The sequence below is a fragment of the Mugil cephalus genome, chromosome 13 (genome assembly GCF_022458985.1).
Source record: "Mugil cephalus isolate CIBA_MC_2020 chromosome 13, CIBA_Mcephalus_1.1, whole genome shotgun sequence".
NCBI lineage: Eukaryota > Metazoa > Chordata > Actinopteri > Mugiliformes > Mugilidae > Mugil > Mugil cephalus.
The window spans coordinates 18,337,203-18,350,212 of record NC_061782.1 but is presented as its reverse complement, the minus strand read 5'-3'; the positions used below and the strand labels follow the sequence as shown (position 1 = coordinate 18,350,212).

Sequence of the window (13,010 nt, the reverse complement as noted above, 5' to 3'; positions counted from 1 at the left end):
GGAAGGAAGTCAGTGAAGAAGTGGGAGTATAAAGACAGAGCAGTAGGATGGAAGTACTTAGAGAGGTTAACAGAGCGATATGACTGCGTTAGCATTGACTGGGAGGTAGTGTCATTTACTCAACGTAACAGCAGTGCATACTGATTTTCTTTAGAGCCCATACAGAGGAAAATACTATTGTGATGAACAGATAAAGGTCTGAATTAAACAGGTGTAGAGACACAGCGCGCTGACAGTCAGCACATAAAAATAAAGAAGTTACATGCGGCCTGGGATTGCTGCTGTTGCACTTGTGTTGCAGGCAAATTAGATTGAACTTTACTGTCACTGAAAAGCTATTATTTACATACGTACAGGTGCAGGTATATATAGAGGTGACAGCACTAGGGCTAGGTGGTGCTTTTTCCTAAACAGTTGGAGAACTATGAATAGTTGTGTTGTGTACTGAATGTACAGGGTTAACTAGGTTAATTAGATTCGACTTTATTGTCATTGTATAGTACAGGTACATACACAACAAAATGCAATTAGGCATCTAACGATAGCAAAATGTGCAAAATTGAACCCAAGTAATGAAAAAAGTAATCATTTTACAGTAATATACAGTATGTTTATGTATATGTATATGCATGTATTTACAGAACAGGGGCAGTTTATTCATGGTCTGACACTGGGAGTATTGTGAAAATAAAGACCTTTGATCTAATGAAACAAAGATTTCAAAGACTAGGTATCACAGAGTGAATGATGAGTTTTAAGTTTGCTCTCATGATGGCATTTACTCATTTTTCCTCTATGGTTTCTATGCAGTTCATTAATCCTGAGTTGGTGAGTGCCTGGTGTTGCACTGCCTGCAGGACACATTTATTGGTGGTTTTGATTGGTGTAGTGTAATTTTTCCATGCACTTTAAAGTTCAACCTCCATCTGCATTTAAAAACACACATTGTCTGCTGTAATGCGATCAGACATTCATTCGAGTGTTACACAAACTGACACGTAGCTCCCAAGCAACCCAGCCAAGGTATAAATATATATATTCGATTATATATAAATATATATATATATATTCAATGACACAATCGACGTGATATTTTTGGTCAGCACACGCTTTGTATTTTGTCTGGTGATGCTTACAGTCCTTCTTTTAGCCACCTTAGGGTTTGTCAGCATCTCTGGGCTACCTTTGTTTTTATTCTGGTCTTCAGCAAATAGAACGCAGCTCAGTCAGATTCAGATCAGTTTAACGACATTGGCTAGTTCAGGATATTCAACAAGGATATTCATTCAATATTTTCTTCGCTAAAATGTTTTACGTTGGCCTGAAATGTTGTCCAATGCATGCCTCTGTATCCATCCTCTTGTCATTCAGGACACGACTGTTCCACTGGCACCCATTCATGCCCAAGCCAAAAAAAGCACCACCAGGTTTGACAGTTTTTATCAGTCCATTTACGATTATTGATGAGATTGCTGGCCAGTGATCAGGTCTTTCTGCTGTGTACCCACGATGTTCTACTTAAAATCTTTCCCACTGCCTTAGACCTTTGTGTCATTCAATGGTCATATGTAGGGGGAAAGGGTTCCTCTGGATTTAGCTCAGATCAATTTGAGGCTTTTAAATCTCTTTTGAGACTGTAAATCTGTTCTATATCCAAAATGGACATCTTTGGTAATGTATTCAAGGTCAGGAGGACAACCCCTTTGTCAAGGTAACACTGTAAAACGGCAATGGACGCTATTTGTCCTGCCACTAAATAACAGAGATCAACCATGGGAGCCTGACCTTTCTATTGACCGGATCAGCAAAAGGAGGGACAGCAGAGGCGAAGGAGGAAAGGGGCCCAAAGAAAGGAAGAGAGTCATCAAATATTAAGTAGTAGCCTCAGCAGAACAAGGATAATAATTGTTTAAGTGCCACTTTTCAAGTCTTTCTCTCCTCCCCTTGATTTATTTATTAAACTCCTCCAGGGTGCAGACTGGTCCTATTCGCATAACTGAGAATGATTTGTGCTTTCACGACTGAGACTGTCTAAAAAGAAAAGAGGTACTTCCAAAGCCAGTTGCCTTTCACCTCTGTTACATGGATAAACGGTTTCAGAATGGGAAGTTACAACCTTCGATGCTCCGTGCAATAGACTAACTAACCTTTTCAAGAGCCAGGGACCGGACATCTCTGTACAAGGATCATGATTCAGACTGCAAACTGTCATAACAGTCAAGTGTGACTCAGCAAGTAACAGTCTCTGTTATAAAAGCAAACCAGGCTGAGCCAAGAGGAGCTGTAGTTAAATGGTGTCAGTGAGATCTCACTGTAGTTCAGCAGGGTTTCATAGGCCCACGTAAGACTTTATCAAGTACATACTGTATGATTAGCAAACTTCATTGTTGGGATAAATAATGGACTGGAGAATTCGCTGACCGTTAGGGATTCCTGTCATATAGATATTGTCCTAAGATTAAGTAGCAGCCAGTGTAATTATAAGTATTAGGTGTTTTGGAACTAGTAATTAATCATTAAACCACTGTTGAGTCAGACAGCGTAATGAGATTGCTAGTAACAAAATGTTCCGTCAAGCCTCAGCAAAAACTATTTTGAAGAAATGGCGAACAAAACTCACACTGAAATTAGTTTCTTGTCTTAATATGAGATGTGCACTCGGCCTCCTCAGTGCAGCGGAAGCTTGGGTGGAAGTCACATGATCCATGTGTGTCACAGATTATCGGTTAAATCTCTTTCCATTACACATGGAGACACTGTCCCCCCATGAACACAATCAGTTTTCCATTTCTGGCGAGCGTTCCTTATATTTATTTTGCAGTTTTTACTTCGACGTTTATGTCATCATGAATATTTAATTCCATACGGAGATACTAAAGGTAGCTGAGGCGTTCAGGGACTATAAAGTGAAACTTCAGTCCAGGGCCACCTCTGCTTGGTGGTTGTCCAGTTTAGCCACTGTATACAAATCACTGACAAGCATTTATGGCTCACCTGCATGGATCTGAGATTGAAAAAGGAGAAAGGAGAATGAAAAAAAAAAAAAAGTCATGTAATATTTGACAATTGTGTTCCTGCGCAGCTCCACAAAGGAGGCCTGAGTTTGTTCCTCCGTGCTCTGTTACCCAAATTTCAATCAATTTCACGTGACTGCATCAACTGCACAGTCTTACTGTATGGCCCAACAGCACGAACAGAGGTTACTGTCATTTCTCTTCCTCTTCTCATATGCCAGCCAGCTTTTCTGAAACCTGATCTCCTGTTTGTTGTATTCTGGCACAACCCATAAGCCGCCATCACTGCTAAAATGTTGCCTGTATAAATCAATAATTGACATCCTGCCAGACAGGCGGCCGGAGAGCTTAAGAGACGGCAAGCTGGAAAAAGACAGAAAGTGAGGGAGACGGGGACGAAAAAAGAGCTGAAGGCGTGACGTCTACTGTCCTGCGGGGTCTCAAATAGTTACCTTAGGAAAAGGCCACGATGCTTCGGCGGACAACGACGCATAAAGACCACACATATGTTGTTTGAGAAGTGTGTGATTTGATGTTGTAAGAGCACACCAAATGAGGGGAAAGTAAACAGTCAGCAGCCAGCATTTGTTTCCTCATATTCTCACTATATAAGGCCATATCTGCGCAGAAATGACCTGTCCATTATGAAAACAGCGGTCCGGAGAACAACATGTTGGCTTGGTCGCGTTGTGTGGCTGTTAGTCGAGACATTACAACTCTTTTAGAGGCTCAAAGTGGTTTGTTTAAAAGTAGATGACCAGTGGTTGATGATGGTTGCTTTGGCCACTGTCCAGCTAGCTTTTACCGACACTCAGAGGTCTGTTTTACCAAAGCCTCAAAAGGTCTGGGTCCAGGCTCATTTGAGCTTAGCTGACACATTAATTCTGGGCTCACAGATGCCATAAAAGTCAGTGGTGTGTGAAGATAGTTATCTTTAAAAATGTCCTGATTGCTAAAAATATCGCTATTCGTTTCACCATCGTATTTCGCACTGATGTGTCAGAGCGGTGACAGCCGCATCCCACGAACACAGCAGCATTTGTGGTGTAACTGAAGGTAGGTGCGGCTTCGTGTTCTGTCAACAAAATTGATTGTTTTTGATAATTTTAGTCAAACAGGCACATTTGCATGGCTTCGCCTGATATGTTCTCCGTCAACTGAGGCAGAAATCGCAGTCAGTCGTAGAGTCCACTGCTCGGGCTTCACGTCTACATGTACGCGCACGCTCTCTCACAGACGCCGCTTTGCCTTGCAGTCATTTGTTGCTTTTCAATTCACCTCGAGTCTCCGTCAACACGGGCGAAAGCACACACAAAGAGGAGCGGGCAAATGTGGATTTATTGCCGTGGAGCTCACCTGAGACAATAATGGAGTCTAAAGATCACATATGATCTAAATTTCTGCCTTTCTCTGTGGACACATGTCAGCGGCAGGGGCCTTGCCTGTCAAACAGAGTGATATGTTGTGGCAAGCTCTACAAACAGTAATTAAACTATATTAGATAACACAGTCCTGATTTAGCCTAGGGTTAGCCTTAGCGTCTGGCGCACCCCTGTTTTGGCTTACAACAAGTTCTATTTCCTCTCTGGAAATGTGATAACAAAGTGACTGCCTCTGAATGCGGTTTAGCATCTGTTTTATGAGAAACTCTATCCCTATGATGTGGGCAGACTCACAAAAGTAATAAATGATTTCAAAGGGAAGCACACAGTCATTATTGTTTCGTAAGCCAAAGATGTTGTTGATAAATATGTCACCAGTAAATCTGGCCTCAACAGCACAAATGCCAGGTAACAGGAAGAGGATAGCAAATGTTAGCATCTTATTTGTGCCGCACTGTAGTTTATCTTTTCAAATTGTTTTCATAATCTACATACTTATGTCCTGAAACGAGGCAACGGAAGAAAAATCTGCTGCAGCCAGATGATGTTATATCCTCACACCATAGCTCATGTTGCAAAACAATCAAAGGCACCAAATTTGAGTCAAGTGCCCATCTACATGGATCCAACCCCATTTTTGATTTGTGGTTCTCAACAAGGCCGTCGTCGGCGCCGTACGCGGTGTGCTTCATAACTCATAACTCTACATGGACACGGGGTTTACAGCCTCTGCGTTCACTCTGCACATACAGCATTCCCTGGCTAACAGGTGACGGCCACAGCTGAGGACAGCATGAGAAAAGAAGTAAAGAATCTCTGCCTGTGCCACTGCCTTCTGTTACAGTAACACAGAGAGACAATAAGACACCACAGACAGAAGGAAGCGCAGCTTATTATAGAAGGAGGAAACTCACCGTCATGTTCCATGACTTGACCCAGGGAATATTATCAGCACTGTGAGTTGATCCTTGCTTCTTCCGATACACAGTCTCTCTGCCTCCCTCCCTCCCCCTATTAACTCCCCCTACTTCTTTCTCACCATCTCCCTTCTTCTCTCTCTGCCCTCCCTTTCTCTCTCTCTCTCTCTCTACTTCCCTCCTTCATCGCTCATCCCTCCCTCCATGCCTCTCTGTCTCTCTCTCTCTCTCCACTGTCTCCTATTCTTGCTCGCCCCTCCTCCCTCCTCCCCTCTGCATCCCCTCGCTCCAATAAAGAGCATTAAAAGTTAATGTTTGTTTCCATCTCAGGCCCTCACCCTCCCTCCCAATCTGCGTTTATCTCCATCTCCCTGTCCGTCAAAGTTTTTTTTCTTCTTCTCTTTCTTCTTCTTCTTCTCCTGGCTACTGAGTCTGGCAACGGCCTCATCCATTTTTTTTTTTTTTTTTTTGGCTCTGCCCCATGTGCTGTAGCAGAGAAGGCATACTGCTAAGTATGAAGGTGCGGAGAGATGGAACAGTAAGGAAGCCGTGTATCTGTGTTTACTTCCCCTTGTCGCTCTCCTCTTTGTCGTCAGCCTCAGGCAGATGAGAACAGATCTGACGAAAGGGGAAGCTGCAGGGAAGTTGTAATGTGATAGCTCTGTGGCTGCAGTGCTCATTAGCAACATGTCATAGTCTTAAAAAGCAGTTTTGTCAAACTAACCAACATCATAAAATTGACTTCATCATTTAATTTCAACCAGGCGATCCACCAACAGTTATTAAACTACCAGTCAGTTTGTCAATAAGATAATTATAAAAGTAATAATTAGGGTCAAAGATTTGGGCCGACAGAAAGAATAGAAAGAATAAGCCGAGAGTACCCCTTTGCCCATGAGCAGGCACCTAGGAGCTGCTTGTGTTGCAGCTTTGGATTTGCAAGGGTTTAATTCAGTTTTAATGTTCTCAGTGTGAGATATAGGTGGCGTAACCAACGTACATTTATACTTGAGTGCTCGTCAGTTTGGCTCACGCTGTAAAAACGCCATCAAAATGCTAATCAGCGATGTGTCTGTTTTGCTGGTTAATTTTTGTTTCTACTTCCTGTTTCACTTCCGACAATGGTGACTGAAAGTTTCCCCGAAATTTTCCCCAAAAGGAGTCATACGAATGTTTGTGTCTCCGACCCCCTCAGTCAACATTTCTTCGATGTGTTCCACCAAAATTGCACAGATGGAGAAGCAGTCGGAAATATTTAAGCGGATACACGCTACTACCAAGTGAACCAGTCACGGCTCTTGCGGTCTGTGTTGCTGTAGTTACATTTCTGCTGAGGTGTACGTCACGCTACGGCGTCGGAGTCTGGGCTGATGACATCGCTACGTACACGAAGTGTAAACCATGCACACATCTTTTTTTTTCCATCATTATCATTGCTGATTAACTTGACCTACTGGTTCTACTCTTAGTTATGGAAATAACAGTTTAAATAGCTCTAAATCAGAAACAAAAACTCATTGTGAAGTTTCAGTCCTTAATATGCGTACATCATGAAACTATTGAAGGAAGCACTTTAGCATTTGGCCTCTGTGCTCAGAGCTCAATGGGATAAAAGGTGACTCAGATAATAACTTTCAGTATGTTTCATCACCATCAATTAGATGTGATTTAATGCACAAACATTGTCTTGGAAATGCACGGATAGATAGATCTGAATTAACAAAATAGCCTTTGTATTTTTAGATGTCGTTTTTATCGATGAACAATTAAGATCTCATCTTAAAACAATGGCACCGCATTGGCTGCACCACGATAACAAAGGTGCAGATATTAAACCCATGGACCACAAACATAACCTTAGTAAAAATCACAGCGCTTAATAAATCAATAAAGACGACTCTGAGAGACACACGAGTCAAAGGAGGAGGACCCAAAGAAGCAGTCGCAGAGTGCAGGAAGGTCTAAGAGGCCGACAGACGGTCGTTTTATTTCTTCACTCATGTCACACACACTCCTTCAAGTGTGGGGAAGAGCCAGTCAGCCCAGCAAATATGTTATCTATATGTTTGATGCTAGGTATCACTCTGGGGCACTACACATGTCCTTTTTGGTAATGTGCGTCCCTTTTAGACACACGCCATAGTCCGTTTCAGTGTGTGTGCATTTGTGTGTTCAGATACCAGTAGATTTTTTAATTTCCTGTTCTTTCCAGAAACACATCAAAGTTCAAGATGTGGACAGAAATAGAGGAGAAGGATTATAAATTACACTCATGGGTGTTTGTTCTTGTTTTTACTAAGCAGTGGGAGCCAAACTCCAGCAGAGTACTAACGTTCTGTGGCCATTGTGCTGGGCTTATTGTGTGTTGAAACTAGTTATGAAATGTTTTTAGGGCAGTGGTTACAATTAGGTTTGGGTTAGGAAATGCTTTATGTCAACTGAAAAGACAGAAACATTTCTTCCTATGTCTGTGTGTGTGTGTGTGTGTGTGTGTGTGTGTGTGTGTGTGAGAGAGAGAGAGAGAGAAAGAGACAATGTACACAATGGACTGAGAACAGACATAATGTCCACACTACCATTAGGTTATTGACTACATAAGAGCAGCTATGTGTCATACGGTATAGTGCTTCTATTCTCTCGTCAGTTACTGTTACTGTACTGTACACCGATCAGCCACAACATTAAAACCACTGACATTGATCATCTTGGGACAATTCAGTGTTCTGCTGGGAAACGTTTGGACGTGGCACCCCCACCCCATAGCAATGACACTCCTTGATGGCAGCAGCAGACATCCCCAGCAGGATGCAACCCGACACAGACACACACAGTAAAAAATACCTCAAAAAACTTGAAGAACAGCACAAGGTGTTGCCCTGGCCTCCAAATTCACTAGTTACCTAACTAGTCAAGTATCTGTGGGATGCACTGGAACAAGCCTGATCCACAGAGGCCCCTCCTCTCAACCCATAGGAGCCAAAGACCCCTACTAAAAAGATCCTGTTACCAGACACCACAGGACAACAGACTCATTTTTGATGAGTCACAGCTGTTTAGGAGACCTACACAATACTAGGAAGGTGGTCATAATGTTATGCCTGATCTTTGGTCTGGCCTGTTGTGGTTGGTTGCAGAGTTTTTAAGGAATGACTGTGGGTCAAAAAGAAAACAACATTTTGTCAGTTGAAACAAGAAAAAAAAAGGTTTCTCATGTTAAAGTGTCATGTTTCGTGGACCCGTTCATCCACCCTGACCACCAGCTACTGCACACTTGACTGTAGTCGCAAAAGGTTTCTGTAACTTAGATGTGTCTCACACATCTAAGCAAAAAGTTTTCGTTAACGTTTATGATAAAAATGTATGTGTCTTGTGGCCAGAGGAACAAAATGTTCTTTATATTTGACTTTGATGTTAAATGTCACTTTGCAGCTGTTATTTTCGTCTTTGATGTTTCTCGGGACTTTTTTTAATTAACCCACAAAGAGACTTCTGAATTTTCACTGCACACAAACGTACACTCACTATATATGTACACATAGTTATTAGAGGCCATGCAGAGTTAACGTTAACATCCTGTACATTTGCTTCTGAGTTGTTTCACTGAATATTAATCGAGTTAAAGGCTTAGTAAGTAACCACGGAGAGTTACTGATAGACAGATGGAGGGGAAGAGAAACAGAGCAAGTGAGACTTTGACTTTTGATGCAGTCCAATGAAACGGCTCACAACAGGCGAGAAGAATAACAACTGGCTCATCAGCTCCAGCAACACCCACCCACACAAGCACACACATGATCACACACAAAAGAAACTATCAGACTATAAAACGCGAGCGTGCCAGCCCCTCACAAGGTCGGCTGATATTTAAAGACATGCAGTTTTACCCTCTTTTCTCACCATTAAATGTGAGAGCAACACGTATCCAAAAAGGCAAAGACTGAGTGTGATTACGAGAAAGAGAAAGTCAGTCTTCAAAAGCATTAGTATAACGCTGATTACAACATGTAGTAACAGCAGACCAGCAAGAAACAGACATTCACTTTCAGTTAAAACAAGAAAAGAAAAGCAGTCTTCCATGTTGAAGGGTCATGTTTTGTGAACCCATCCGTCCACCCGACCTCCAGTGTCTGTTCCATTAGCTTCTGTAAACCTAAAATGTAATTTTTCAACTTCTGCATCGACTTCTACACAATTCAGTCCCACCTGAGGTTACAGAAATATCTTAAATACTGTAAATATGACACCTCAACCAACTGATGCATGCACCTCTTGTGTCTGATCTAGGTTTTCTTCTTAAGTGCCCTGTGCTTGTGACAAATATCAAACGCAACATTATGAAGATGTGAAACTGCTTTTCACAAACATCCCAACACATAAATCTAATTAGATATCGAGACCAACTGTCACATCTTTTTTTTCACTTTTGAAACTCGTTTCACTTTGGCTCTGTATGATAACGTCACCTGACTTCTCCCTTTGCTTTTTATCGTGTGCAACCAACAAGTCAGCTCCGCTCTAATGGCATCCCCAGCCAGCCGTCAGCCTTTACTGTACTTTGTATTCAGATCTAGTTAGCAAGTGTTGGCACGCTAAATTATGATGACAAGCATGGAAAACATGGTGCAACCAATTAAAAAAAAATGACAATGCTGTTGCCATTCTGAGCGCGTTAGCATACTGACATCAGCATTTAGCTCAAGGACCCAGCGTGTCCACCTACAGACTTTAGTCTTATTTAGATGTAGTCGGTGCCCGGTACAGAAGCCACAATAGTGACTGAGGATAGACTGTGTGTGGGCAGTGAAGGGGGAGGGTAATGCTCTCTGCATTACAGTACATTTTAACAGGCGGTTATTGCAGACTAAAAGGGTCTGTAATCAATGTTATTTCGAGGAGAGAACCCGCAAGGAGCAGAGCATCCCAGCGAGCTGACACCCCTCTGTTGTCTTCGTTTCTCCAGTCCTCCCCTCCTCCTTAATCATCTCATCCTCGCATCCCTTTTTGTCTCCTCTCTTCGCTGTTTTTCATAATTTTCTCTTGTCTCAGTCTTCACTCAGTTTTCACTCTTTGACTCCTCCCACTCCTTTTTCTTGTCCATTATTGTTCTGTCTTAATATACAGTATCTTGTCTTCGTACTTCTCCTTCCTTTACGTCTCTCATTTCCCCCTTCTTTTTTGTGCTTTTATCTTTTCCTCCCCTTTATAACCCTCTAATTAGAAGAAGAATACTGGTCCATCTGGAGGACAGCATGCTATTTGCAGAGGACAGCAGAAACCATCTCAGCCTACCAGTCAAACGTTTGGACACACCTTATCATTCACTTCAATGAGAAGGTGTGTCCAAACGTTTGACTGGCAGTGTACATAGGATCCTAAATAGATTATTTTCCACTTTTTCCACAACACATACACCAGGCATAATATTATGACCACCTTCCTAGTATTGTGTAGGTCTCCAGCCAGTCTTTGGATCTTATGGGTTGAGGGGAGGGGCCTCACACAAGATGGTCAGTATTATTCACTTCTCCTTTCAGTGGCATAATGTTATGCTTGATCACTGTATATCAAGTCTGACAATGGATTCTTGACATTGTAACTGATACTGAGAAGTTTACAATTCTGATGCCAATATATTCATAAACACTTACCATAAAGAAAAGTTTTATTTTGAGAAGCTTAGTTTAGGTCAATGTCTTGTATCAAGCGAGACATTTAAAAAGACTAATAATAGCCAGTGGTCGTAATGTTGTGGCTGATGGATGTTTATTTACGTGCAGACACCACCACACGGATTAAGGTTATTAGTGATAGAAAATGTTCATTAAAAACTAAACATCATCACTAGTTTTATCAGTTAAAACTAATGTTATTTTACCATAGAAAAAAAAGTGCTACACCTTACTCACGGCTGCAATGAGCCCTTTAAGTTGATTCATTAAACTTCAGTAAATGCACTGACTTTTCAGAAAATTAAAGTTTTATCTTTGAATTCTTAGTTCAAGCCCTCCATAACCTGAACATGAACAAACATAAAAAATAGATCATTGCAGTGGTGGCGGTTTATCATCCAGCCATTCTGTTCTTGTTTACCTGAAATAGTCTTTCTGTTTCTGTTTGTACACACTTCCTGTTGATGTGCATGATCTCAAGTCTGTGGTCAACCTTTTCTTTTTACGTAGAGAGCAATTTTACTTGACAAAGACAATCCTCCCTAGAGTCATTAATTCTGGTAACATTCCCCACAGGAATCTATTTTTTTCCCACAGGGAAGATATATTTCTCATTAGCTCCGTTCCCTCTAGTTTAAAAAATGCCAAATCTTAAAATAATTTCAAATAATTCAAAACGACATGGACCTGCTTACATATGGGAACTTTTCAGACTTGACAGAAATGGAAAATGTATTCCAGGTTCCATTTTAATGTGGATTCTTGTTTGGTAAAGTGGAACAACTCCCCCTGGTGCTGGACTTGCATATTGCAAAGCTGAACATCTCAGCGTGTAGTAGAAGTACATTTTTAAGTGATTGGAAAAAGCTGGATTCATGCTCTGAATAAATACTACATCCTGAAATCAAAGTACAAGCATAAATAACAACAACTATCTGCTTATCATGCTAAATCACGTTATTTCCTGGTCAAACCTTAAAGCTGGAAATCCAAACCATCAAGTGACATAAATAACTCCCAACTGCTCCACTCCTCAAACATTTCCTGTAATTACAACGTAAACACAGAGCACTTCCTGTGGCAACTTGACTGCAACAGCTTGCACAACTGTACATTTGTAATAATTAAAGCAAATCCCAGAAATGCACAGCTCTCTTAGAAAAGCAGTGTATTAATAACCGCCATGCCTGCGTTTCATGTCAGAGTGGGTGTGAGAATGTGACTGGGGCAGAGAGCACTGCTGCAGGCTCAGTTCTGGCCTAACACGCTGAAGACGACTGATAGGAAGTGGCTCTAAACCACCGAAACAGTGTGGGGCTGCCAGCGCTCTGCAGCCATCGGCTTCAGGCAGCAAAACCTTGACACTGACATTTAGGCCGAGGGCAGATGTGGTCGGGTTAACGCTGTGGCTGAAGAGGTCTGACACTGCCTGAAATTTTTTTTTGTGTCGCCATCACACCGGACGTCTTTGTCACTTTTACACGTTTCCAATAAAACTTAATGTTTCTGTAGTTTCTGACACACAATCTACCACTTGAACGGAGTTTGCGTAACTTAGCACTTTCCAGTTCGGGCTTTTTCTGAATCACTTGTGACACCTCGATAACACACAGATAATCTCGATTCGCCTCGTTGTGCCACGTACAAAAGCGGGCACTATTGATGAAACAGTTGTGTCATTAAGCAGCATTACATTAATAAAGCAGTTATTAATTAATAATTTATAATGAATTCATTGTGCTGTCTGATGCTCTGCAATGTAAAACAAAGAAAGTCAAGAAAGTAGTGCATTAAGAAAGAAAGAAAAAAACAAATATTTGTGTGTTTATTTGAAGTATCCCGAGCAACAACCTGACAGAAAAGGTGAAAGTAATTTGTGTGTGTCTGTGTGTGGGAGAGAACAGGAAGCCACGGGTGCTTTTTCAGTCATTTGGAGATGCTGTCAGACTAGAATAAACCAGCGAACCTTATGACACCAGAGGCAAAAAGAGACACTTTTAAAGCTGTAGGCTGCAATAGTGATTATGA

General features: G+C 41.6%; 1 protein-coding gene across 3 annotated transcripts in view; it reads right to left on the bottom strand.

Moving 5' to 3' along the window:
- phactr2 (phosphatase and actin regulator 2) overlaps nucleotides 1–13,010 on the bottom strand; it is a 45,170-nt gene that overhangs the window by 31,861 nt on the left and 299 nt on the right. The window contains exon 1 of one of the 3 annotated variants that reach the window (XM_047603041.1): nucleotides 5,311–5,417. The exons of the other annotated variants lie outside the window; for them this stretch is intronic. Within the exon in view, the coding sequence (XP_047458997.1) occupies nucleotides 5,311–5,323 (13 nt within the window). The 5' untranslated portion in view covers nucleotides 5,324–5,417. Of the gene's footprint in view, nucleotides 1–5,310; nucleotides 5,418–13,010 lie in introns of those variants that run through there. 3 annotated transcript variants of the gene reach the window in all.